Genomic DNA, 25603 nt, shown 5'->3' with positions numbered 1-25603 from the left:
TCCATACAGGGGTGCGGTGTAAGTCAGGGGTCGCTGCAGTTTATTCTACTTTTCCTGATTTTACTTTTCTGAATACTGTCAGTAGTGTGGATATTAATGCATTACCAGACACCCTGACGTTCCTGGACGGTGATTGTGGGAGTTCTTCATATGGAGACTCGTTGCGGTTGTCTTTTCCCTCAGATGTAGGCGGGTTGAATGAACTCTGCTGCACAGGCTGTACGTGTGCGGTACGGAAAAGCAAATGGTGGGAAACTGCGTTAATTGCTTCGGGTGTCTCCACGCCACTGGCTTTGTTTACAGATGAGGCCTTGAGCTAACATGTCTGCATCGGCTCATTTGGCTATCCATTGATTTTGGCTGAGCTTTTCCTATGCTGACTGCTGTGGCGTCATGAGGCGAAGACAAGGCGGGCTCATATTGACTCCTGTATTTATGATGCAAATCAGGTTCGTGTTTGCAGCTTCCCTGAATTGTTTTTAAAGCTGCGTCATCACAAACCAATTGGACAGGAGCAGGATGAAAATCTATGCGTTTTTCTCATTTTATTCATAGATCATAGAAACGACAATACAGAGAGAACCCCGCGTTTTTTTTTAAACCATAGTATAAGCCGCCGAGTCACCCAGTAACATTCTCTCATTGTTGTCATGTTTTCTGGGTGGCCTTGGATGCATATGAGGGTACCCAGCCTGCAGGTACCCTCAATCGTTGTGTGTGTTGGCCATGGGATGCTGGCATTTCTAGTATTTCTGTCACCATCAAGCTTCTAACTACAATGTATTCTCCCTTGCATTTATTAAACTCTTGGGGGCGGGTGTGCGGTAAGGGCTGACTAGTCCATATCAAGACTGTATCAAGAATCCCCATTGGTGGAGTTGAGGTGGGGGAGGGGCTTCTGCTTCCAGTGTATAGGGATCTTTTCCAGGCAAAGCCAGTGGATGGCCAGTGACCTTACAGCCATTCTTGCCCCTGTGGCAGAGCAACCATATGGAAAATAAGGCAGATAGAAAAACGCGGCTTGTTTCAGTCGATTAATAACATCTCCCTGTCCATCAGGGTATTTGTATATCGGTATATCTGGGTAAATTTATAGTGCAGGTGAAAAACATACCCAAACAGATGCTGTGCTCTGCGTACTCTAGTTACTAGAGCATGTCGAGTATAAGGTAGCAGATAGAAAGTTACAGGTAGGTAAATTTAAAAGCTTCAGTCCCCTAATTGTGCTTATCTAACAGCTTTCTGCAGAAAGGATAGCTTCGGTTGCTATGGCAATAAGCCACAACATTAGTCCAGCGATGTTCTGCTGAAAGCAGGTTCTCGCATTAGCAGATAGGTTTTCTTTTGCAAGGCACACGAGCGTGTATTTCTATAGGCCGCGGCTCGCTCTGATGAGGCGCCTGGATTTCAAAGGCGACACAACAGCAGCGCCCGAGCACGAGTCGCATCAGACGCAGCGTCACGTTATTGCGTGGCTGTGGTGTTTTATTCCTGCTGATTCATTTCTGGCATGTCCTCGACTGGACTTCAAAGTTGCTTCTGTGAGAGATGTGAAGGCGCGGGCCTGTGGGACCCCCATCCTTCCCCGCGCGCTGCGGATTATTTGTAGCGTCGCGCGCCGTGGCTCTAACGAAGCTGTCAGTGCGGCTAAAAGCTGAATTATTGGCGCTTGTTGTTTAAAGCTCAGCCGGGAGAAGAAACTGCTGCCCGCGGAGCCCCCAGAACAGCCGCGCAGGCGCTCTGCAGCCTGGAGAGGCGCTATCACTGTAGAGGGGGAAGGGTGCGTCCTGTTTTGTGGCAAAGAAATGATGCAGATATGTATTCCAGTGAGGCTGCCTCCCAAGAAGGCCGGTTTATAATCGGGGAGCGCGGGAACTTCAGCACACCTTGTGTTTGTTTCTCTTTGCTTGTGAGTACCTCGATGCTGGGTTTTGTTGGTGCGGGAGAGTGTCTTGCAAGTATTACGAACGCGTGAATACAGATTTAGTTCAAGAATATCGAGATTTAAATATTAACCTGACAAAATATGGACTATCAGAGAACCCAAAAACGAGTATGGGTTTACTATACCTAACTCCACATATGTGTAACTTGATGGCTAATGCTCAACCTTTTGGAAGTCGTTATTTAACCACAATATTTTGGGAGATCGATTTTTTTGGGCCTCAATATTCTGGCATAGAACTGTGGATGCCCTCAGTTTTGAAGACTTGTCGACCAGTTTTCTCAACTTGCAGAGAAGTTCGTGTCTAGCGTCTCCCCGTGGCAGCAGCACCACTTTCCATTTGCACTAATGCCAGACTGCCACAAGCTCCTAGTCTTATAATTCCGTTTACGGACAGCCAAGGCTGTCGAGGGTAACAGGACCTCCACAATACATGGGATTCTGTTGCATGGTAGGGGCCACCCCACCCTTTATGAAGTCCAAGACATTCACATTGAGTGTTGGCTTAGTTCCATCAACACTAACTTGTTGTGGCCTGGGATTGAAAGCAGAGATATTAAATGTGGAAGAAAAGCATCGTGAGAATGAGAACATCACAGAAAAGTAGTTGTTGGACTAAGTGACATTTGAGAAATGTCAATGGTGGAGCTGATTCACAAAAGGAAATGTGGATATTTTGGGAATTTGTTATTGAGGATTAGGACGGAGCAGATCTCCTACATTTGTTCAATCATCAAACTGTTTCAACTGTATTGCTACCAGCCGGAGTCAATCTCCGTTTTCCATACGCACTCGCATGCATAATATTTGCTCTTGCAGAATTTCTACTCGATTGAAATTTTACCTTACAGAAATGTAACACAGTTGGCATGACCATTTTTTACTTTTGTTTGTGTTTTAAACAGGGCAAATATTTTACCCCACGGAGGAACAACTTAGCCTAGACCCCATTCAAAATGATAGTGTTCCCTAACTGTTCCCATTCTGGTAGCAGACTTACACCAACCCCGTGACGTAATACATTTTCAAGCATGTTTTTTTGGTGGGAAAACAGTTAAAATGTTTGGATGAATAACCAAATACAAGTTGTGGTCGTTCACACCGATGAGTTGTGGACGTTCATCAACATTTACACAGGGACTCACACACCATTACAACTAAAGGCGTGGGTGCGGAAATTCCAACCCACTGACAGGATTTTCACGTTCACAAATGCACTTTCATGATAGGAAATTATGCCAATCCTGATTCCGTGGATCAAGATTGTGAATTTGTGCGCTCAAATGGATATTTTTGCAATCTTAAGTTGACCTTAGTTGAGAATAATCATTTGTGTTATGGCCCCCGTGCACTTACCAGAAATGTGTTTCTATAGCCTTTCACTCCTGGATAGTGTTTCTGCTGTGTCCAGTTTCCCTTACAGCTCCAGCCCCAATAACACAGAGATTGCTATTTTGTCAAGCACAGCTACCTCACTACCACATACACAGTGCACGAAGATTTGTGCATTGACAAAAGACTCTTTATTTGAGCAAAAATGATGCACGAATATTCAAACCAAATTGATTGAGTTAACATGTCATATATAGCCCAGTGGCTGTCCTAAAGGCCTAGGACTCAGCAGATCTGCCCTTCCATGCCTGAATTTATTGAAATTGAAACCAAAGACCAGTGAATGTTCATTGTTCTCCCCAAGAAATGCAAACACAAGCCTGCATCCACAGCAAAACTGAAAATCGTTCTTCCGTACCTCATTTCTGTAATGTACAATAGTTGCAGAAAAGCAGCACTGTAATTATGCTTCTGTCAAGACGATTTTTTTTATTTGAATTACACTCATTTAAAAACAGAATCCCTTTCATCCTGTGTATAAATATTACACAGATTATCTCCAGCGCAATTACTGTAATGAAATCCCTCTTCATTACCCGTCCCGCAGTTTAGGCGGAACAAAGCGTTTTGAAGAACTGTGCTGCATTTGTCACAGTTGAAACCTTTTTTTTTCTAAGCAAATTTGAGATGCGTTTAAGTTGAGTTCTGTAAGAATAGTTGAGTTAGATATAACAATTTTTATATAAACTTTAAATGTTAGTAAAAGCGAATACATAGCTTTTAAGACATCATACACAAAAATATGTGGTTCCTACATTGCAGGGAAGGACTTTGTCGCAGGCTAGGAACTTGCTTTAGAGCAACGTGGGAATATTCCATTATACTGAGGAGTTCTTTTGCTTTCCAAAGTAAATAAAAAAAGTTCAATTTCCCTATTCCTGAAAGTACCCAAAGCAGCTGGCCATTCTAAGCATTTGCCTCATATCTGATAGTCTGCACTTGGCAGTAGCAGTCGCAATGTTGATCTGTACATATAGCGGAGAAACCTGGAACCCTAAGCAAGAAGCAGGCTGTCATCCATCGCCACCAAAGGCATTCACAAAAGTCTTATATTTATGTTAATTCAAATAAACTGTGCCATAACCCAGCTACAGTTTGGGAGCGGCCGGCCCGTCTCTTGCTTCTGATGTGAATAAAATGACTAGTTAAATTCATAGTAAAACAGGGAGTAGCAAACCTTAAATAGGAATGTACATAAAATTTGTGGAATAACCATGAAGTCCATCCCGTACCTTTTTTTTAGGACATTGTAAATAATGAACCGTTGTTGTTTTCAAGAGTGCACTCTTGGTGTGCGTGCCTCACAAGGAACCAGAGTACATTTCCCTATTGGTGTATAGCTCAAACTCTCACGTATATCCACACAGCATATTCATGTTCTGTATATTTATATAGCGCACAACTCACCTGGAGGGTAGCCTTGCACTATTCATGTGTACCCACATTGCTGTGTGCGTGCCCCGTGTGATGCAATCAAAGCACTGTTCTATAGTGCAGGTGCAGGCAAGAGAACAGGGTGAGGTACACAAACTCCATTGCTTAACTGAATAAAAATCGTGTGTCCTCCATTAACTACTTAACAAAGTCCTCCATTTACTCCTGTTAGAATACCTTGTATATCTGATGTAGACTTACTGATTCACCACAAATGATGCACGACTAGTAGACTTCCGTCAAAGGCACAGATCTGCACGCGTGGTCCTAGAGCATCACGCTTACTTATGCGGCGGATCACTATGCAGAACTTCTTCATGAATAAGTATCGCTGAAATGTGCTTTCCCGGTTGCAACCTTTTGCCCAATACCATCGTTATATCCCCTCCCTTACCATTCCTAGAAACACACACACTCATCAATTTAGAGGAGTTATTTCGTGTGTGAATCCAGGTTATGAACATCTTAGACAATATATGTGAATATTAATAAAATTACAGTTTAATGGGCATGGCCAGTTTTCATTTCCATCCTCACATACCCCCCTTTCCTCCTTTTGCCACCCGCTCCTCATCTTACTCATATCATAGACCTAGTTAGTCATAAGGAAAAATTCACCAGGTAGGCAGCCTTTTCGAAGTATTTGCTTGAACATTGGTGCATGTGTTATTAAAATGCATGCTCAAAACAAAAATCAAAGCCTTTGCACACCTGCGTTTAATACATATGGCCCCGTTATACCTATCTGTTTTTTTCTTGAGGGGGCTAGTGAGTAGCTATTAAACAGAATCAGAGAACAGCATGACATTGGTTTTGTTGTGATGTGGAAATGTCAGTTGAATTTTCTCTGATTTTCCTTTTTTTTTTCTTATGGCCTACCCTGATGCAGCTTTGAAGGGAAAAACCATTCGGAAGAGTGGCAGGAAAGAATCGATAGAAAGGTCACCTCATGCAGGGCAGGGAGGAAGTCATTCAATAGAACCCTGAAGCGAGAGGCGAATTACTGCTTTCAAAGCTTCTTAAGAACATGTACAACTATTTTTTCGAGCAATTCAGCGCGCCTTTCTGCCTTTTTTCTCCCAAAATGTGCCCCGTGTCTGGGACTCAATCTTTCAGAGTTCAATTTCCTTCTGTTGAGTTAGTGTAACATTTTTTAACAGGCATTGGCAATGCCAATAGGTCTGTCTTATGAATGCACTATCAAGCCAGATCTAAAAATCTATGTCTACTAAAGGCTGCCTCCACGCATCCGTGATGCTGCCTGAAACAAATGCCATAAATTATATAGTTATCTAAGGCATTTTATTAGCATTACAACTGCATGTGTATTCCCCTGAAAGTTCATGCTCTGGCAGCTGGATAAAAAAAAATGATCACACAAGGTGAGCAATATTATCTGGAAGCCCACAACATCCGGCCAATCAAAAGATGTACTCCTGGCTCCAAACATGTGGGTGGAGCCAAAGCCCATCTTTTGGTAGTTTTCACATAATTGTCTGGTGACAGCTGCACGGTCAAGCCAGACTACAAAAAAACGATTCATCCTCATGACCTTCTTGGGCAATAACTACAACAGCAATGCACATTGTTCGACACAATCAGGATCGCTCAGCGGCCCCTAGATTAAGAATCTGCATGCAGCAAAGATCATAGGGATACATACACTGGTGTGTCAAAGGAGTGTAGATGCCGCATAGAGTGTTTGTCCACCCTTGGTATATGGATGTGCTTACCTTTCGCAGATGTGTATTTACAGACCGATTCCAGGAGTCCATCGGAACACATATGGCTTAACCCCTTCGATGCTCATGACGAGCTCAGCTCGTCATGAGGCACAGTGCTCCTGTGCTCATGACGAGCTGAGCTCGTCATGACCATACCCGTTTTTATTATGGCCCAGCATAGGAGAGGGATATCATCAGCAGGGATGTGGTTTCAAGTATGCAATTCAGTGCTCTGGCCACAAGAGAGTTTGGTGAGGTGAGTCCCCCTGATAATCGTGGCAAGAAAGTATTCAATTGATACGAGTAAGACATCATAGACTCTGGGGTATAAGCAGTCACTGCTACATAGCGTTGATGGTGGTTCCTCAATATACCTCTGAGTTTTAGATTGGTCATATTGTGCTTCTGTAGACTCTCTTTCACGTTTTGTTGTGCTGAAGAATCTCTGACCGTCAATGAATTTACTGAAAGGGGCCATATCCGAAGTAAATCCCTTGCGCTATTATCAGACAGCATGGATCTCTGCTGCAGAACAGGGCCTTTTGTTGTGGTAGAGGCAAAAGAACTGTACAGTAAGAATAGGCAACATTTTTGACAGCTGTGACAATTTTCAAAGATATATTAATAGTCACTCATGAAGAATCACTGCAGGGGTTTGATTGTGTTTTTTTATCTCTCTTACTGTCTTCTATTTATCACTCACGTTATCACCGTACATCTCCCTATTTCTCTCGCTGTTGTAGTTAACTGCAATCCCATTTGAGTTCACTCTACTATCACTTGGTACTATCTCTGTCTGCCTGGCTTCCCCTGTCCTCTTTCCTATATTATCTCTGCCTTCTGCTCTCTTACCCATTTCTATAGCGTACATTCTGTCCCTCAATAGAGCTGTCTCTCTCACTACTGTCCTATCTGTCACCCTGCCAACTCTCCATCTCGCACTCTACCATTTCTACCTCACACAATACTACCACTCTTCATTTCTCAGGCTATTATTCCTGTTCCTACTCTACTGCCTCTTTTTCTCTTGCCTCATCACTAAGTTGTTGAATTTGGAAACCAGAGGTTCTTGATGGAACACCTGCTTCATAAAACATGTGGTTCTAGTCAGGTCTTTCCCCTAAATCGTAGACATATTTAATGTGTGTGTGTGTAGTGTGTACATATATGAAGGAATACCTATATATGCATCTTCTTACAATCAGGCATCGACTGGACTTGACTGTCCAGTACTGCCAAGGTACAGAAAATCATTTTCAAGATCGTCCTTCTAAGTACAGATAATGATCTTTGTAAAGTGTTCAGTTATATCAAATACCAAAGGCAGCCTTTTCTATGTCTCTTTCTTCAATATTTAGCGTATGCTCCACGGCTACTAGCTAGATGTCTACTATCCTTCAAACTCAAGGTACATTTCCATCTTTCTTTTGGTCTCATGTCCCAGATGTCCGAAATCTCCTGCCACACAGAGCCCCTTCTGGTCAACAAAGAAAGGTTAAGACGGAGTTGATTTGGCATCACTGGATTGGCAGCTACCAAGCTCTGCAATTAAAAGGGTTCATCCAACATACCCTCATCAATCACTACTAGCATTCTGCATAGAAATTGCACAAAGCAGAAAAGCACACTGGTGATGCAGGGGTTCTTCTGTGAAACAAAATAATGCACTGATGGTACTTCGCAGGGGTCGGGATATTTCATCAGGGATCTCGCCTGCTAGCTACGGCACCGGTGGTAACAATAGTTAACGATTAGTAGGTCTTCCCTGCACATCCCAGATCTTTAGTGGTTTTAACCTTTGGCTAAATGAAATTCACCACTGCAGCCTGAGATCTGATTTCATTTGTTATCTGCATTTTTGATCCTGGCCAGGTTCAAAGATGCAGTGTTAACAAACCTATCATGGTTGCTTCTTCACACCTGGCACTTTTTTACAGTTTGACGCACCACCAAACCAAGTTACTTTTAGTATAGTTTGAAAGTCTGAACGTGTAGTAGGTGTTGCTGTTATTTGATGCGGCAGTTGAGATTTCACTGACACCGTTCCTCAGTTTTTTTTTGCTGCATGATAGATCCTTGTGCGAGGTCATTATTCACACCTGTGTGATGTTACTACATCAATGTATGCTGTATCTTTTCTGTGCTTGGAAATAGTTCACAGTCCCTTGACAGCAGAAGCGTGTAGCGGTCAGTAATGGTAGACCTGAAGAAGGCGTAGATGCGGCCCACGAACCTTTTTGCTCTGTGGCACCAGGTCTTCCTTTCATCCACTTTCAATGCCATTTCTGCCTCATCAATATGTGTAAAGCAGCAGCAGAGTCAAAAGCAGGTACACTCTCGCTCTTCACAAATCACTCCTTTCACAGCCTAACAGGCAGAGAGTTAAGTGAGGGCAAGGCGAGGTCCCCGGATTGTCTGATTGGCAGAGGGATGCCATGCCTGAAAGTAATTGCTTATGGATATAATTCTGCTCGATATATTCACTGCCTTGACAGGCCAATCTTGCCAGGTTCAAGGCAGGAATACACCCAGAAGCATTTACTACAATCTTCGGCCATTACTCCCCGTATTGCAAGAGATTTTCACTTCCAATGTGACCCTTCCGTGAAACACACAGAAATGATTCCCACTGGCTGGCCATTGCAAATGCATGAATTACAGATACTGGCTATTTCTCTGGAGGACATGAAGGAAGCAACTGTGTAAACAGGGGAAATTACAAGGATGTGTAAACCTTCGACAAGCGTTTGTAACAGATGCTTTTGGAAAATTATTGCCCATGTCCAGTGAGATGGCGCACGCTTAGGCATATGGCCGCTTCGCTCTGGCTCATCCCTCCCCCATTTACTCACTTATACCGTCATTCATTCATATTAGGGTGGAGGACTGAAGAACCATTCTACGATGACGCCCCGTAGCCAGTAGCAGCACCCTGCACTGACCACTCAGAAGAACCGCCTCCAATGGTTAGTGCTCATCTGCGGCGAGAAGCTCCCCTTCGGCTCACAACTGTAATTAGTAATACATTTATTTCAACTCATAGACACAATTGATATTCAGTCACAGCCTATTGCTTGGTGCTATGTTTTCTTGAAATTGTGCATTGGGATTTTCTTTGAAAAATGCATGTTTTCTACAAAATAGTTGATTGAATAAGAAAATAAAAAGCTTTTGAGCAAGTACTTTCATCAGCCACTGCCGCTGCAGGTAAGAGCGGTGGGGCCGGCTAGGTAAGATACGACTAAAAGGGGAAATTAAATAAATATTTAAATTTCCCTCGTGGTCGTCTCTTGAAACCCCCTCAGCCGGCTCCACCGCTCTTATCTGCAGCGGCCGTGGCTGCTTTTCAGCGTGGCAACTCTCACTAAATAAGAGAGCTTTTCCATGACTTATTGTAAAATAGTGTCCTGTGATGAAATCACACTCCTTTTGATCCCATGCGTGTGATATTGCTGTGTCAGCTAGAATGCTTATCATAGCTCCTATATCTACTATATGGGTTGACGAGATACGAGGCAGCGTCTGCTAATTAACCCCAGGCGGAGATCTCCTCTCCGCCCAGGAGTGTGCAGAGATTTGCCTTCTCCGCGTTCCACGGAGAACGCGGGGAAGGCAAAACTCTGCAGAGGATCAGAGTTTGCCAGCCCAGACTCCATCCCATTTTAAGAACTAAGTTAACCTTAATTAAAAGGCAAAAGATTTATTCGGTTTGAAAAGAAACAAGAGTATAGTTAACCTTAATTAAAAAGAAACTTACAACCACTTACCTGTGTACCTTAGCATCCCCGGGCTACCCTCCTCCTCTTCCTGGCCATACCAGTAATGCTTGAGAAAACTGCACATGCGCACACCCACGCATGCGAATTTCTCACAAGAAATGAGCATGCGTGGGCGCGTGTTCCTGTGCAGTTTTCTCAAGCATTACTGGTACGGCGAGGAAGAGGAGGATGGCAGCCCCGAGCACTGCGGTACACAGGTAAGTGGTTTTAAGTTTCTCTTTAATTAAGGTTAACTTATTTCTTAATGGGGGGGCTGGAGGCGGGTGACGTAGCATAGCGGAGCTCCAAGGAGTTTGTTTGCCACTCGGTGGACCTCCACATAGCCTTGCTACGCACACTACGCCCGGGGTTACTGCTAATACAGCGAGTCTTTTACATCATTTGCCTTGTGCTTAAAATTGTTTTCAATTTTCATTTGAATCACACATTTGTTTCTCAATCCTGTTCTTCCAGTTGAACCTTGTTTACCATTTACAATAAAGAAAAACACAACAACACCTTGGGTATGACTAAAAGGTTTAGGGAGTAAAAACGTTTAGGGTGTAGCAAACAGTGTGCATTACTTTTGGACAGGAACTAGTTTCTATGCAAGATTTTCCCTAGTGCTTTGTAGGAAGTAGTAAAATGCTGCGAACAAGTCAGTTACCCACTCTAAAGTGTTTCCCATGTGAGGTTCATAGAGGCAGAATTACTTCTGCTCCAGAAGTCCTACCTTTGCCACTGTTGCTACTGTATGCAGACTGGCTACTTGGAAAGGGGTTTGCTTTTTCCGCAGTCGTTACAGTTAGTACAAAGTATCCAGAAAAGGTGCCTTGGGCAAAAAGCACTGCATCCTATAGGTTACCAATGCTTTGGACTATTTGCTACAATCCTTGTAGATCTGTACTCGGAGTACAAACAGTTACATCCTGTTCCAATGCCCCTGTAGATTTGGTATTGTAGCATTCTTTGTTTGATGCAAAAAAAGAAAAATAATCATCCTGGGATTGTTTTAGCTGCTCTGACTTCTTGGTTAGCCTTTTCCCCCCAATCTCGAAGTATCGGTTTAAGACAATTTATGATCTGGACACTTATGACAGAGTATTGCTCTGAGAAAATTATTATTGTGAGCCTTGCAAGGCTTAAGCACCAATTTTACTCGGACATAGTTGTTTTCTTCTAAGGTATCTTTAGGAGACTTGTACAGAGATATTACAAGAGACAAAAAAAAATTCTTGCTAAAAATGACTACATGCCAATAAATAATTGAGTCTTTCCTGTTGATTAAACTATATTTGAATTGGTGATGGTAAGAAATATTTCGTATTCAAAGTATAGTATTCAGGTCTCATTAGAGCACGAGATCTAGAATACGCCACTTGCCGTGAGCTCGAATATAGAGAACCCGACACAATGTCTGGGGTACGCCCCTTGCATGCGGGTTGCATTCTTGGAGTTGTGTTAAGTTGCACACCCTAAAAGAATGCTGATGCGCTTGAAAGAGCAGTCTGATAGATGTATAAGAGCAGACACCAAAGAATTGAAGCGGAGGATGGTAACAAATGTAATCTTACCTACCTCAAGACCTTATGTACATAATTATACTGCATCACACATTTCTCAGCGCTGATAGAAAAACAACCCCCCCTGGACAGGGATTTATGCAAAGTTTCTTAATGTTTATTTGCCAATGAATGGTTTGAACTCCATGCTGGATGTCTCCTTTTCTTGTAAAGATGCTTCTTGCACACAGAGCCTATTCTACTTGCCTGGCGCTCCCCTGTGTATTAAAGACTCGGCCTGTAATACTTTTAGTTGATTGCATGATACATAGTTCCTCCACCAGAGACTCAAGTCCCATGCTACTGTGACATCAACTGGTCCTTCGTTGTATTTCATCACGTTGTACCTGCAGTGTGGTTGATTGATTCCTTTTTGGTGTGCAACATTGTAAAATAAATTATTTGTTGCATACTAAGAAATACCAAATGCTTAAAAACAAAAACAACATTTTTTGCAGGACCTGCTTGCCTTTTGCGACCAGAATCACTGATTAGGACTTAAATACCCAATGCATACATTCTAATTCCCTGTAAGAAAAGAAGGAAAACCCCAGTGAACTGAGGAGTCGGACAGGCTGCCTACCTGTACTGCATGCTTAGCACCTTTACAGAGAGAAGTTGTAATTATTGTAGAGCAGAAGAGTTGCTTTAGTAATCAGCTTGTAGATGGTCAGTTAACTCGTGGTTTACCAGTAGTGGCTGGTAGAGAATGGTGGTAGGGGTGGGGGAAGGTGGAGATGTTAGGAAAAAAAATCAAAAGAAATGAAAACGCTCCTGGTCATCACTGTTGCCAGCCGCTGCCTCTCCTCTAACAGGAAGCAGGAAGCACACAGCCTCCCAGAATCCCCTGACCTATCGCAGCGCTGCCTTACAGCAGCATTGTGATTGGTCTGAGCGCCATGTTTCGGCACTCCGAGAGGGACTCGGAGGCTGTGCATGTTCTCCACCCAGGCTGTACAATACAACCTGTGGAGAGCAAGCAAAGTGTGCATGACGGTTTCGCAGAGAGAGCCGGCCAAACCGCAATTCACACTTAAGGTGCAGCCACCACTCCTCCTCCCTCGACGTCGGGGAAGACCGGCCGCCCTAACAACCTGGCTGCAGTGCAACTGCAATACTAAAAATAAAATGATAATAATGTTCAGTTATTATAATTACATTTTTCGTTTGCACTGCTTTAAAGCAGTAGAGAAACACTCCTCTGCCTTAGCTGAGGAGCCGTCCCTGTAGTTTACGTCCTGCTGCTGCTGGTCAGTGAGGTAGCATGACCACAGTTCATCATTACCATCAGTGTGTAATTTGAGGGTAAGAAGCGGGCAGATGAACTCCTTCGTCATTTTCAGCATCTGTGGGGAAGCTGCATAGGAGTTCCTTGTTCACTGACAAATTTCAGCTTAGAGTTGTTGTCCGTGGCAACTGGTTATCTACTATGCTTCTGCCCGCATAGTGAGAAACTGTGTTGTAAAAACATTGCACTGGAGAATGAAGGTCGTTGAAAAAGGAAGTCTCGTACCTAGAATATGTCCAGTCACCGAGTTGAGCTTGCAATCAGTGGAGTGGCTTATATGCAGGGCCACTGGAATTCTATGATTCTGCAGCAACATCTTTTTTTCCGTTTAATTATGAATTTGCCACATAATTCAACATCTGCATAATCTGCAGATTTAGCAAAACATTTGTTTTTAGGTGAAACAGATCAGAAGTTACTAAAAACGTGGCAGCATGTGTTTGTGTACAGTGGAAGGCCCTTTGCAAAAGCTAAACTGGTCAACTTCTAGTTGCTTATTTCTTTATTTGGTTGTTAAACTGCTTCTAATGAGGTGAAATGTTTGCCTTGGCAGTATTACCAGGTGTAGAAATGAAAGAATAATGAAGTAAGCCTATCAAAAAATGAGCTGCATTATGCTATATAATTTGACTATTCTTGCTGAATAGTTGAGTCAATAGAGGATACAGGATTGTGTCCCACTAGATTGTTGTTCTCAACTACTGTTGTCTAATTGTTCGCATTATAAAAATTATTGTCCGGCTGGACTTGTGAATTCTAGCTCTGATTCCAGTCTATATTTATCATGCTAGATATCTGATTGTTTAAGGAACATTGTTTATGTTTAGGGTCTCGAGGCGCTTTGGGGGGGGGGGTGCCGCTACTGCTCGAACAGCCAGGTCTTGAGCTTCTTCCTGAAGGAGAGGTGGTCTTGGGTCAGGCGCAGGTCGGCCGGGAGGGAGTTCCAGGTCTTGGCGGCCAGGTAGGAGAAGGACCTTCCTCCTGTGGTGGCTCTGCGGATGCGTGGGACGGCGGCGAGGGCGTGGCTGGCGGATCGGAGGTGGCGTTTGGGTGCTTATGATTTAAAAAAACAAAAGGCTAGTCTTTAAAGAAATGCAGTGGTGCTGCAATCGCAAAGCGAGAACACGCGAAGCAAAGATTGAAGCGATCTGAAATGTTCCGCAGGAAGAGCCACCAGGAGGTGTAAGCACTAATGAACTGTACACTCTCGAGTTCGGAATCTATTAAGGCAGCATGGGAATGCCAAGCCGAGGTTCGTCACGGATTTACCTGCTAACAGGACCAGGGTGTTGCGTTCTCTGCTCATTAGCACTTTTGTAAATGCGGTTGCGCATTCAGGGGAAATTGTGTGATACAGGGCTTGGGTGTGAGGGCAGGGACAGAAATATCAGATATGTTTCTTTAGATTTAGTGAAGAGGACAAACTAGAATGAGCACAAAATTACCTAATTGCACCAACCATTTCTTGAACACCCGAAACCGGCTAAGATATATCGGCTTTCTGGATGGTCTGGAGTCTGTGAAGGAGGGATCTGTTGATTCCAGCGTATAGGGCGTTGCCTTCTAAACTGTGACGTCATTGGCTCTCAATGAAAAAGTGATTCTTGGACTAGCAACTCAAGATGAGCCACAGTTGGCAGGAAGGGCAGCCTCTAGAATAGTTTTAAAAAATGGGGGAGGCTACGCAGGAACAGGGTACTTATGTTATACTATATACTGTATGCGATTATAACCACTTAGTGCTGTATTGTTCAACTATACCTCTTATGACTCCTCTCATGTACCTCTTGTCAATGTTATCACATAACACGCAAAGCGCTCTGATACCTTCAAATCTAGCTAGCATTATATAAACTCAGAATAATAAAAACTGTAAAAAAATGATTCACCAAGCTTTACTCCGTGTTTGCATTAATTAAAAACGTGAGCTGCTAAACCCCGGACACTGTATATAAAAGGCGAAGCCATTATGGGGTGTGCAAAAAAGCAAGTTCAGCTTCCTGTTAGAGTAAGTGTTTAGCTGTATTCCCTCCCAATTTGGTTTCCATTATAAGCTTTTGTTCCTACGTTCAGCAAATGGAAGTACGTGTATTTCTAAGACAAAATGTGAATAAGCGTGCACTGCATTACTTGAAGAGCCTGAGGCGGGAAATGCAGGAGAATTAAGATGTGCTGCCATACCTCATAATGACCACCTTGTCAGGTCCTGTTTCCGCTTGCATATTCAGCAGTTCCTCCTTGAATTTAGTACCTCTACTGCGGTAAGTTTCAGGTGTCCTTAATGGTCTTTAGTTCATACCATTAGCACATGTATTTATAGTGTGGTGGTGTTTGTGGCTTGTTATGGTAGAGTGTATTGAATTGATATGGCGTGGTGTTTTTCAAGTGTTCTGATGTAGGAATTGTATGTTTGATTTGGTGTAGAGTAACGGTTGATGGGTGGGAAGAAAAGCCAATATATTGAATGTTGTTTTGGAGTGTTAGGGGTTGTTGCTCAATAAACATGCCTCATGAGATGAACCGTGGTCTGCTATGGTGATAGTAGCACACCTCAGATGTTTGGATCAATGTGTGCTGGGTCAGCTTATAGAGTAGAAGATTGTGGTGTAGGATTATGCTGTAATATGTTGAATGTGATAAGGTGGGGGGTGGTCGTATGTGGATGAAAAGCTTTGCATGTGGAGTGATTTTACATTGTAATTTATATGTGTGACACAGTTGTGTGTGGTATGCTGTTGGCTGGAGTGGGGCAAGTTGCTTGTATGAATGTACTGGGTTTTGTATGTTTTTGGATGATTTGTTGCTTTTTACATAGCGTAATAGCGTAGTTCACTGAGGCAAGGCTGGTTGTCATTTATGGTGTGGTGCAGTGGTATGTTTTGTAGGGCAGTGTGGTTTCTTTTTATGTGTGATTTGCAATGTAGTGCCTTGAGATCTGCTATCTTTATGTGTTTTGGCCTACTAGTGTATATTCAGTGTCATATTATCTTGTTCATATTTGTGTCTAGTGGTGCAGTGTGATGTATGGAGCATGTTGTAGTTAGTTATGAATGATCTCTTGGTGGGGGTGTTGTAGAGTATTCTGGGGTATTAATGTAGAGTTTTGGATGTGATAAGACTGTGTGGTTGTCTGCTTTAGTTAAAAAAGTGCTTGTCATTTCCTTGAGTATAAACCTTAATTTTCTGAGGCTGTGGTGCTCCGTCCCCAAGGGTTGGATCTCTATGTCTTTACGGTCATCCACCCTAAAGTTTGTTTGTACCTTCTGTACTAACAGTAAATATGTTCCCCCTTGACCTCAAAATTTATGACGGTATATATCCAACACTTTAATTTTAAGACTTTAGTACATGAGGGCAAACAACAAGAAAGAGTTTTTTTTATATAACTTTATCATTTTATTCTTTTTTTCTTTTTAGTTATATTTCTTAGTACAAAAATAGTTTTTCCATTTGTCAATTTATCATATCAGTTCATATATATTATCAAAAAACACATAGTATAAAACACATCATTTTGTAATCTCATCAGTAAGAAAACTATTTTATGCAGGGAAAACAATATGCAAAACAATCAACACTCTCCCAAATACAAACATCCCTTATTCATCATACATGCTGCATTCATTCTTAGATTCTGCGTCTGAGGGATCGCAGATGGACGTGCAATTGGTACGCAAGGTCGACGCGTTTCGGCAGTGTGGACCGCCTTCCTCAGGACCTGTATTGCAGAATGCTCAGACACAAACAATATTTTTATGGCCCCTGCATAATTAGATATCTTTTGTTTAGAAGAAGAGATTCCTGTCAAAATTGCAGGAAAGGTCTTCAGGGTTTGTTTTTGTAGTACTACCTATTTTATCAGGAATTGTCTTTTTTTCTTTTTTCTAATTGTTAGTGCAAAGGCGTCCTTGTCAGTGCGAGCGAGGAAGTTTTGGACCGGACGAGAGAGGAACCGAAAGGATTTAAAATAATGTTTCCCTGAAACCGAATAAGGAGGAGCCTTGCCTTACATCGCCTATATTTTCTACCGCTAAAGACCGTTTTTTCTAAAGAGAGATGTGTCTGACTTAGAGATAAGACTTTCATCGGTTCCACTACAACAATACAGTGATTATTTGCGTTTTTATTTATGAAGAGAGCAACCTTACACTCCAAGTCCCAGATATTGTGATAATAAGTATAACGCCGGATCCATAATATACACAAAAAACAAGCCTTTGCACTAACAATTAGAAAAAAGAAAAAAAGACAATTCCTGATAAAATAGGTAGTACTACAAAAACAAACCCTGAAGACCTTTGCTGCAATTTTGACAGGAATCTCTTCTTCTAAACAAAAGATATCTAATTATGCAGGGGCCATAAAAATATTGTTTGTGTCTGAGCATTCTGCAATACAGGTCCTGAGGAAGGCGGTCCACACTGCCGAAACGCGTCGACCTTGCGTACCAATTGCACGTCCATCTGCGATCCCTCAGACGCAGAATCTAAGAATGAATGCAGCATGTATGATGAATAAGGGATGTTTGTATTTGGGAGAGTGTTGATTGTTTTGCATATTGTTTTCCCTGCATAAAATAGTTTTCTTACTGATGAGATTACAAAATGATGTGTTTTATACTATGTGTTTTTTGATAATATATATGAACTGATATGATAAATTGACAAATGGAAAAACTATTTTTGTACTAAGAAATATAACTAAAAAGAAAAAAAGAATAAAATGATAAAGTTATATAAAAAAAACTCTTTCTTGTTGTTTGCCCTCATGTACTAAAGTCTTAAAATTAAAGTGTTGGATATATACCGTCATAAATTTTGAGGTCAAGGGGGAACATATTTACTGTTAGTCCTTTGCTTTTCCCCTCTTTCCCTGACCATTGAAGTAATATTAGAGGGGGTCCCATTTTCATGCTAATGTACCTTCTGTACTTCCTCCATCTTTCTATGTCTAAATACGCGTACTCCTATCCCTCTGAAATCCTCCTGAGCCTGGAAGCCTAGTGGCTCTCCTACCCCAGAGGGTACCTATCATCGAGTCAATCAACCCTTTACATTCCCAGGTCCATTCGATTGTCTACAAAATCCACAACCTGGTTCATCCTCCCCCCTCAATTCCTTCAGCGCTTAGGGTCTCTTGTGCCTTTTATTTGTATAATTGTTCCAGCGACTCTGCACCTTTGCCTGCTTCTCCCTGGTTGTATTTTACACGGGTCTTCCACCCTATTCCCATCTGTGTGTGATTTCCCTGTTTCCAAAAACGATGTGTCTGCCCATGTCCCTTTTTCTTTCTCTCATCCCATCTCGTTTCTCAGTGTCTGTCTCATTATTGTTGCTTTTCTTGTTAAGTCACTTAGGCATGGCGTCTGATGGTTTACACAGTTAAGCTTCAGCTTTCCTGGATAGCTTTTACATGCAGGGTAAAAACCCTGCTTTTGGAATATTTCCTGAATGTTACGTGGTCCTGAATTGGACTGCTTTCACTCAGGGGTCTATTCCACATTTCTTTTGCCAGGACCAAAAATTGTTTGCCAACAATCCCTTAATTTTGAAAGCAGATCTCGTGAGTGGGCTTCTCCGCAGAGATATACTGGAATCTGTAAGACTAGCACATTGGTGTAGTGCAATCAGGATACAAATTGGGAGATTCTTATTGGCGACCTCTGGGGGTATGCCACATCTAATGGAATGCAGCGTAGGGGACTAGGCTGTTAACGTAGGGTTTTGGTAGTAAGTCCCAGCCCACTTTACACCAAGATTTTGACTGCCTTTCTGTGTTCGGGGCATAATAATATTGCAAGACTTTGCATGGTCGGGCTGTAATGGTACTCCGATTCCTTACCAGGAAAGGAGGGGAAGAAAGAATAGCAAACGGGTCGTTTATGGAGACCCAGTAATGGCAACTTTTACTGCTGTGTTGTTGTTCGTAACCCTTGGGGACTGCTTTGCAGACCGCTTGCTTTAATCAATTTGTCTATTGAACTTCACAAAGTAAGTACCTGAAAATCAGGTAGTCTTAGTCACTTGTTTGTTTGCCTGAGATGAATCCCCCATATTAACATGCTGAAGCCTGTGTTTCAAAGATTGTTTAAAAGCGTTTTTTTGACCAGTTACTGGGGGTGGAGGAGGGTTCATCATAGGTATGTTATGTCTTCTTCTGTAATGACATAATAGTTGGAGGAGTCAATGAAAATGTGATTTCACTTTGTTTCCCCAATGCTACTGGAGGACTTTTTTATGTACCTACAATTAAAAAACTTAGGGCCTGATATATGTACAGGCAGGTCGGGCGCAAGTGGGCGCAAATTGCATACCAACGTTTTGTGACCTACATGCTGAATAGGTTGCATCAGACAATTTCAATTTGCAGGGGATCTCTAAACAACTTGCCTAATGAAAATGAATTAGGGGGGTTGGAATATGCAAATCTCTGTGATTGGCTGCAAACACAGGGATGGAGCCCTGAAAGGGACAGCAGACCTCCATCCCTACATTTGCATTCCCAAGCTGGATTTTTTTTTTAAAGCAGAAGGCAGAAGTGCTTTTTTATTTGATTGATTTTTTTCCCCTTTTTTGGTAAACATCTTCTCTTAACACCATCCCCTGTCCTCCCGGGCTGCCAACACAATTTCGAAAGCGAAAGCTGTCCTGCGGTGACAGCTTCCCCATTGCAATTCAAGTACCACCCCAAATCAGGGGGTCAGTAACTGATCCATCGATTGCGACCAAAGCTGCAATCACAAACCCATGATGCATACATTTGGAGTTAGTTAATAGCAAGGCTGTGCACTTTTTATGCCCAGCTCCTCCTCCTACAACCAGAGCTGCTGACTTTGGAACTGGTGAACCGGGTTCGTGTCTTGGGACCGGCTCAATATCCTGTGATTGTGAGCAAATCACTTAATCTCGCCATGCCCAGAATATATGAATATGTCCTGGTGTAATGTAGCTGGTGCTCATGTAAAGCACTCAATACCTTTGGGTCGAGTTCGTGCTGTAGAAAAGAGTTATAAGTCTTGTGGTAGAGCTTTTTGCATATTGTAATAATCCCTTTTGTGGTTACAAACCCTGTTATTTTGCATAGGTTTGCAATTGCAGAACAACTCTGTACCAAAGTTACTTTTCTAACCAAGTACTACATTAAAACATTTCTCACAGTTGTGGCATGCAGAGGTGAGAAATAACCAATAAAAGTTATTTACAGCACTCGGAAACCTCATTTAACTGAAATATACTTTCCATGTGTTAAATCTAAACGTAGCGACTACTACTGGAGTTTAAAATGCATGACAGTGATTTCATAAACAGTATTTTATGTTGGCTTCCAGTGGACTGAACTTTCTAACGTCCCCAAGGCAGAGAGGGCGGTAGCAGGCAGAGAGAAACAGGCACGCCTTTGCCTCTAGAATCTACACCTGATCTGATTTTAATCAGATTACCCTCCTGTCACAAACCTGCAGGATTGAATTCCCTGCACTTGGCACCGTTCAGGTTTGACATATTGTGTCAGCCCCGAGGATGTGACTCAGCGTGGAGTCACACTAATATTCACCAACATAACAAGTGACACTTGAGAAGACAAGCCGGACATTCGAGACTGCAGCATGTTCGTGCAGGTGACAGGCCGGCCCCGCCTTGACAGCTCTCTGAAGAGGCTCCAACAGACGCCTCCAGACCACCTCGCAGGTGGAAGGAAATAAAAGCTGCTCCTGTGTATTAGTATATGACCTAGTAGGTGAAAGATGCTTAGCTTCACCCCCAGCCCCAGAAAGAAATACTGTGGGTGGGTTTGTATGAAGGGGGCGTTTCCATTTTCTGGTTATAATGTTAAAATCACATAAGCTTCAGATCTGCTCAGGCGTGCGGCGCTTGCAGTTTAGCTGACTTTAAAGGAGTGACCTCCAAGTTGCCTTCAGTGATAACAGAGACAGGGCACTTAGAAACAGGATAAAATGAACCCTTTGGACAAAGAAAGTCTTAATGGGCGACATATGTATCATATGTGTATTCGTGGTTGCCTGTTGCGTCCGCATGACTGATTCATAACCCTTTCTGATCATCATGTGTGAATCTTATGATTGCTGTGGGCTTGCAGGAGTCACCTCAAGGTCGACATTAACTTTACAGGGATGTTTTACCCCCCAAATGGATGAGAAAAGTCATGGTTATGTGGTTTCCCATATATCCTGCCCACTTCAACCTCCACATTCATCAGGCAATGTTCCACATCTACATAACCAGCTGTATGAATTGAACGTGAACATCATTGCATTCTGTTATTATAAACTTTCATAGCTTGAAATTCTTCAAGTATCTATTACACGTTCTTTATTTAAAATATTTCTACTACTTTCCATAGGGAAGATAGACGCTAATTTTACCACCACAGCATTGGCTTCCAGTCACTTGGTACAGCCACTTCACTTTACAGGGTGGTCGCATTCTGTGGTCCTACATATGTAATTTAAAATTCTAATTTGAATCATACCATTTGCTGACCATATTTCCCAGTCTTCCAGGTCTTAACTTCTGTGTTGTGGGTATCGAGGGCAACCAAAATGTCATTTGCCAGGGCCACCGTGGGGTTCCTATTCACAGTGCTGAACTTCCTCATACCTGGGCCACCACTTTGAAACAGATGAGAAGCTTACCTCTTCGAAAAGACCTTTAAGATGGATTGCCCTATTACTTTGGTCCTCCCTCGCCCCAGTTTAGTGCAATTGTACCAATTTCAGATCAAGGATGCAGGGTTTTTGTATGCAGCTCTAAAGAAAAGGTGATAATATTAAGCCGACAATGTCCTTCCATCACAATGAGCAAAGAGAATGCACACACTGTGCTCTTACTGTGGAATATCTATTGAGGAGATATAGCTTTATCTATAAACATGCAATCAAAATGCAAAAAAGAATAGAATAAAGCTTCCATGCAAAGTAGTCGGTGTGAATGTTCAGAAATGAGATGGACCTAATTGTCTTTTAGGGAGTTCTAAGTAGATTTTAAGAGAGACAAATATACAGTAATATGAGGTACTGAAAGTGTGCTACAGATTATTTATATTATATGCAGTAAACATTTATTGATTCAGTTTAGCATAAATTATTTGGCATACATTATTCAGTAGCTGCTCTGGCCCTTTTGTGGTTTATATGTTTTTCCTGTGATAAATTATGATTAGATCTCCTCTTAGAACAAAGGCCGTGGATCAGCATTTGTTCTCTTATACATGCAAGCTGTTTCATAATGACGGAGGAGAATGTTCGAGATAAGTGAGAAAGGGAGAGGAGATGAAGGGAGGGAGACCGGGTGAGAAGAAGAGAGGAAGAGCTGGACACTGAGAGAGGGAAGGGGGCCAAATAAGATACAAGACCTATTGTAAATATCATCAAAATCCCTGAGCACTATATTACACATTACCTGTAGTTTTATATTATCTATTTATTTCAGGAATATATCATGACTAAATTCACCTGAACTTGTACTTTGGATCTATTTGAGACTCTGCACCTATCTGCACTATTGTTTTGTATGATTGTCGATTTGTATAATTGGTTTTTGTTGAGTATTATGCCCCCCATGTACCTACCATATATTGCTACTCATCTTGTACCTACAACTACTCTTTGCTCAAAAGTCTGTTATTCACCACCTTGTTTCTTTACCCCTGTTTTTTGTAAAGCGCTCTGATATCTGCAAAGATCTTGTCCGCGCTATATAAAACTTTCAAAATAAATATTGAAAAATCCTTTCTTTTCAAAGTGCAGCTAACAATTGGCACTGATTGGAATGAGAATGTTTAGGTTTAGTTTACCTTTCATGGACACATTGTTAATAAAACAATGGGCAGTGGTAAGGGCCAGCTGATTTAGGTGATCCTATGGCTGCAGTGTTTACAGCTTGATTGTAGATTTGCTACTTAATTTGCAAAATTTGCAGATTTCAACAAAAAACGTGTTCCGTATCAAATGTATCAATAATAAATACTTCAAGAAAGGGTGCCAAATAAGGCCACTTACTTTGGCTTTTCTTGCTGCATAATTCAGGAAACCTTGCTTCATCGTTTTCTCCTTCTTGCCACATAATCCTAGTAGCCCCAACAATGGTTGAACTCATCAGATTGGTTTGGCAGACTTCTATTTTGATGATAAAGCCCATGTCACAGTGAACCATGAAATATTTACCATATTTCAGGGTCACCTGTACTTCATAAAAAAGGGCCAATTCATAAACAGGCTGTTGTGATCCACTCCGAATCGCAAAGAGGAGGGGCGTGAAAGGGCGAATCCGCTCCTGTTTCTTATTCGGAAACAAATGTGTCAATGATTTGTGATACTAGTGACAGTTTCAAACCATTGATGGCTTACTGATCCCCAAGTCGGGGTGGTAACTGATTCACAAAGAGAAAGGTGCCTATTTGGGACACCTTTGCCTTCACGAATCATGTTGGGAGCCTCGGACGAAGGGGGCGAGGGGTGACTGCAATCCTCCCATGTCCATCCAAGACCCATTTTTTTTCAAAAGCGTCACCTTTGTATGTAATGGACATGGGCTGCTTTACACTAACAAAAGGAAAACAAATAGCTATTTTGGAAATCAGATGCAGGGATTAAGGTCTGCTGTACCTTGCAGGCAGGCCTCCGCGCCTGCAGTGGAAGCCATTCACAGGGAGGCACAAACATTGTGCCTGCCTAATTACTGTTCACTAAGCAGATCATTCTGTGACCACCTGTGAACGGACACTTTGTGTTGGGACCTATAAGGACATAAGCTGCAAGGCACATTGCATTCCCAGTCAAAAAAACAGTCAGTGTGCAAATTGCACATACCCTAGTTTGCGAATCGGAGTGATCCATCGAACCCCATGCGAAAGAAGATTATATCAAAGTCAGTCTTGTTGACAAAAATGTCTGATGGGTATTTCTTTTGTAAATGCATTCTTATTTTTTTATTTGACCAAATTTGTTGTTAGAGGTAGATCTTTTAGACCTATGCATTTTCCTAAAGATATGGCGGCCACGGTCACTCTCCGCCAAAGGTAGTTTGGACAGCCAAGATTTCCCCCTATTCTTACTCTTGTTCTAGACCTGGAAACCACTGCTAGACGAGCACCACAGACCAGCAAAACATAGCGCGAGCTGCCCCAGTGCTGCCAGCACTGTGAGCCTGTGAAATGAGAAAAGGAAAAAAAAAGCATTTGTCATTTGAGATCTCACAAGGTCGTATTCATGAGGCCGATACCATCAGATTGAGAAATGCAGGTGAGTGGACATTAGTGACTACTCACCGGAAAGAGTCCTCTAAAAACAGAGGGTGTTCGAATTCATTAATGCGGAATAAAGTGTGTATTGAAAACATAGCATAAGGTTGAGGATTACAAATACTGCCCAAAAAACTAAATCAAAATGATCGTCCAGTCAACCTGAAGACAATAACTGCTTTGATTGTGTTCTTTCTGCACCGTGTGAGGGCCACTGCAAATCAGCGCATGGAGCTGGCGGTAATTGATTTTTAGGAGAGTGACTTTCAATTAGCCTTTACTGTCAGTAGGCTCTCCTGGAATGTTTGAATATAGGAAAAAAAAGCAAACGGGTGACCAGCACTTTAGACATCATAATTGTTTTAAATGGCTGCGCTCAGGGATATTAGCAGGGACTAAAGCTGAAAGCTCGATACGCACCCTTCTCAGTAATGGAAATAGAATTATACCTGAAAACAGGTGCGTGTCCACCATACGCACACTTGGCACGCACGTTTCATGTTGGCTTCATGCACATGTTTCAGCATTGAAATAGATCCAATCCTTTTGATTTGAACGGATGCGACCAGGGGCACTTATCTCACTTCTTGTGTACAGTGTCAGTGATGTCATGAACTTTCAATAGGCCACCAGGCTATATTTAAAATTATAATCATGGCCAGACATGCTTTCTCCGAGGCACGGTAGTCAAAGAGACCTTCGCTCATTAGGGTGAAAGCTTTTTTGTTTCTCTTGGGATGAAGAGTCGAGGATAGACTGCTAAGCCCTCCATAATTCTTTACTCTCGCTGGATGTAGGACCTAATAAAAGTAAAAGGTCTCCAGGAAATGATCTACAAAAATGTAGGTGAACGAGGAGCTCACCTCCACACAGCTTGCCAGATAAGTGGTGTATACAAATAGCTCGCCGTGGCTCGCGCCCTGATTGATTGGAGTGGTCCTTCGCTGACCTCGAAGCTCTACATAATTTCCCAGTGCTGAACAACTTAATTCAATTTAATAAGCAAGCTAAGATTCTTCAGCAGCAGGGCCTGGTTTTTAAGAGAATAATGGATGCTGTGCTGAACTGGCTTCTGAATAGCTAATGCCGACCCGGATGCATCAAGTGCCCCCCGCTTCACCTCTGGCCCTCCAATTACTCAGCCGAGTAGTGGTGATAATAGATTAGAAACAGAGTGCCACACTGTAGCCCTGCTGTAGTAGAGCTAATGGAGTTGAGGCGTGTACTAGGAACGAGCATCATCA

General features: G+C 42.4%; 1 protein-coding gene across 3 annotated transcripts in view; it reads left to right on the top strand.

Moving 5' to 3' along the window:
- Nucleotides 1-25603, top strand: part of EFNA5 (ephrin A5) — a 424468-nt gene that overhangs the window by 240702 nt on the left and 158163 nt on the right. Inside the window, exon 1 of one of the 3 annotated variants that reach the window (XM_086960999.1) lies at nucleotides 10378-10471. The exons of the other annotated variants lie outside the window; for them this stretch is intronic. Within the exon in view, the coding sequence (XP_086817125.1) occupies nucleotides 10443-10471 (29 nt within the window). The 5' untranslated portion in view covers nucleotides 10378-10442. Of the gene's footprint in view, nucleotides 1-10377; nucleotides 10472-25603 lie in introns of those variants that run through there. 3 annotated transcript variants of the gene reach the window in all.

The sequence above is a fragment of the Lissotriton vulgaris genome, chromosome 3_1 (genome assembly GCF_964263255.1).
Source record: "Lissotriton vulgaris chromosome 3_1, aLisVul1.2, whole genome shotgun sequence".
Taxonomy (NCBI): domain Eukaryota; kingdom Metazoa; phylum Chordata; class Amphibia; order Caudata; family Salamandridae; genus Lissotriton; species Lissotriton vulgaris.
Note: the sequence above shows the minus strand (reverse complement) of the source record. Positions and strands in the feature narration are given on the sequence as shown.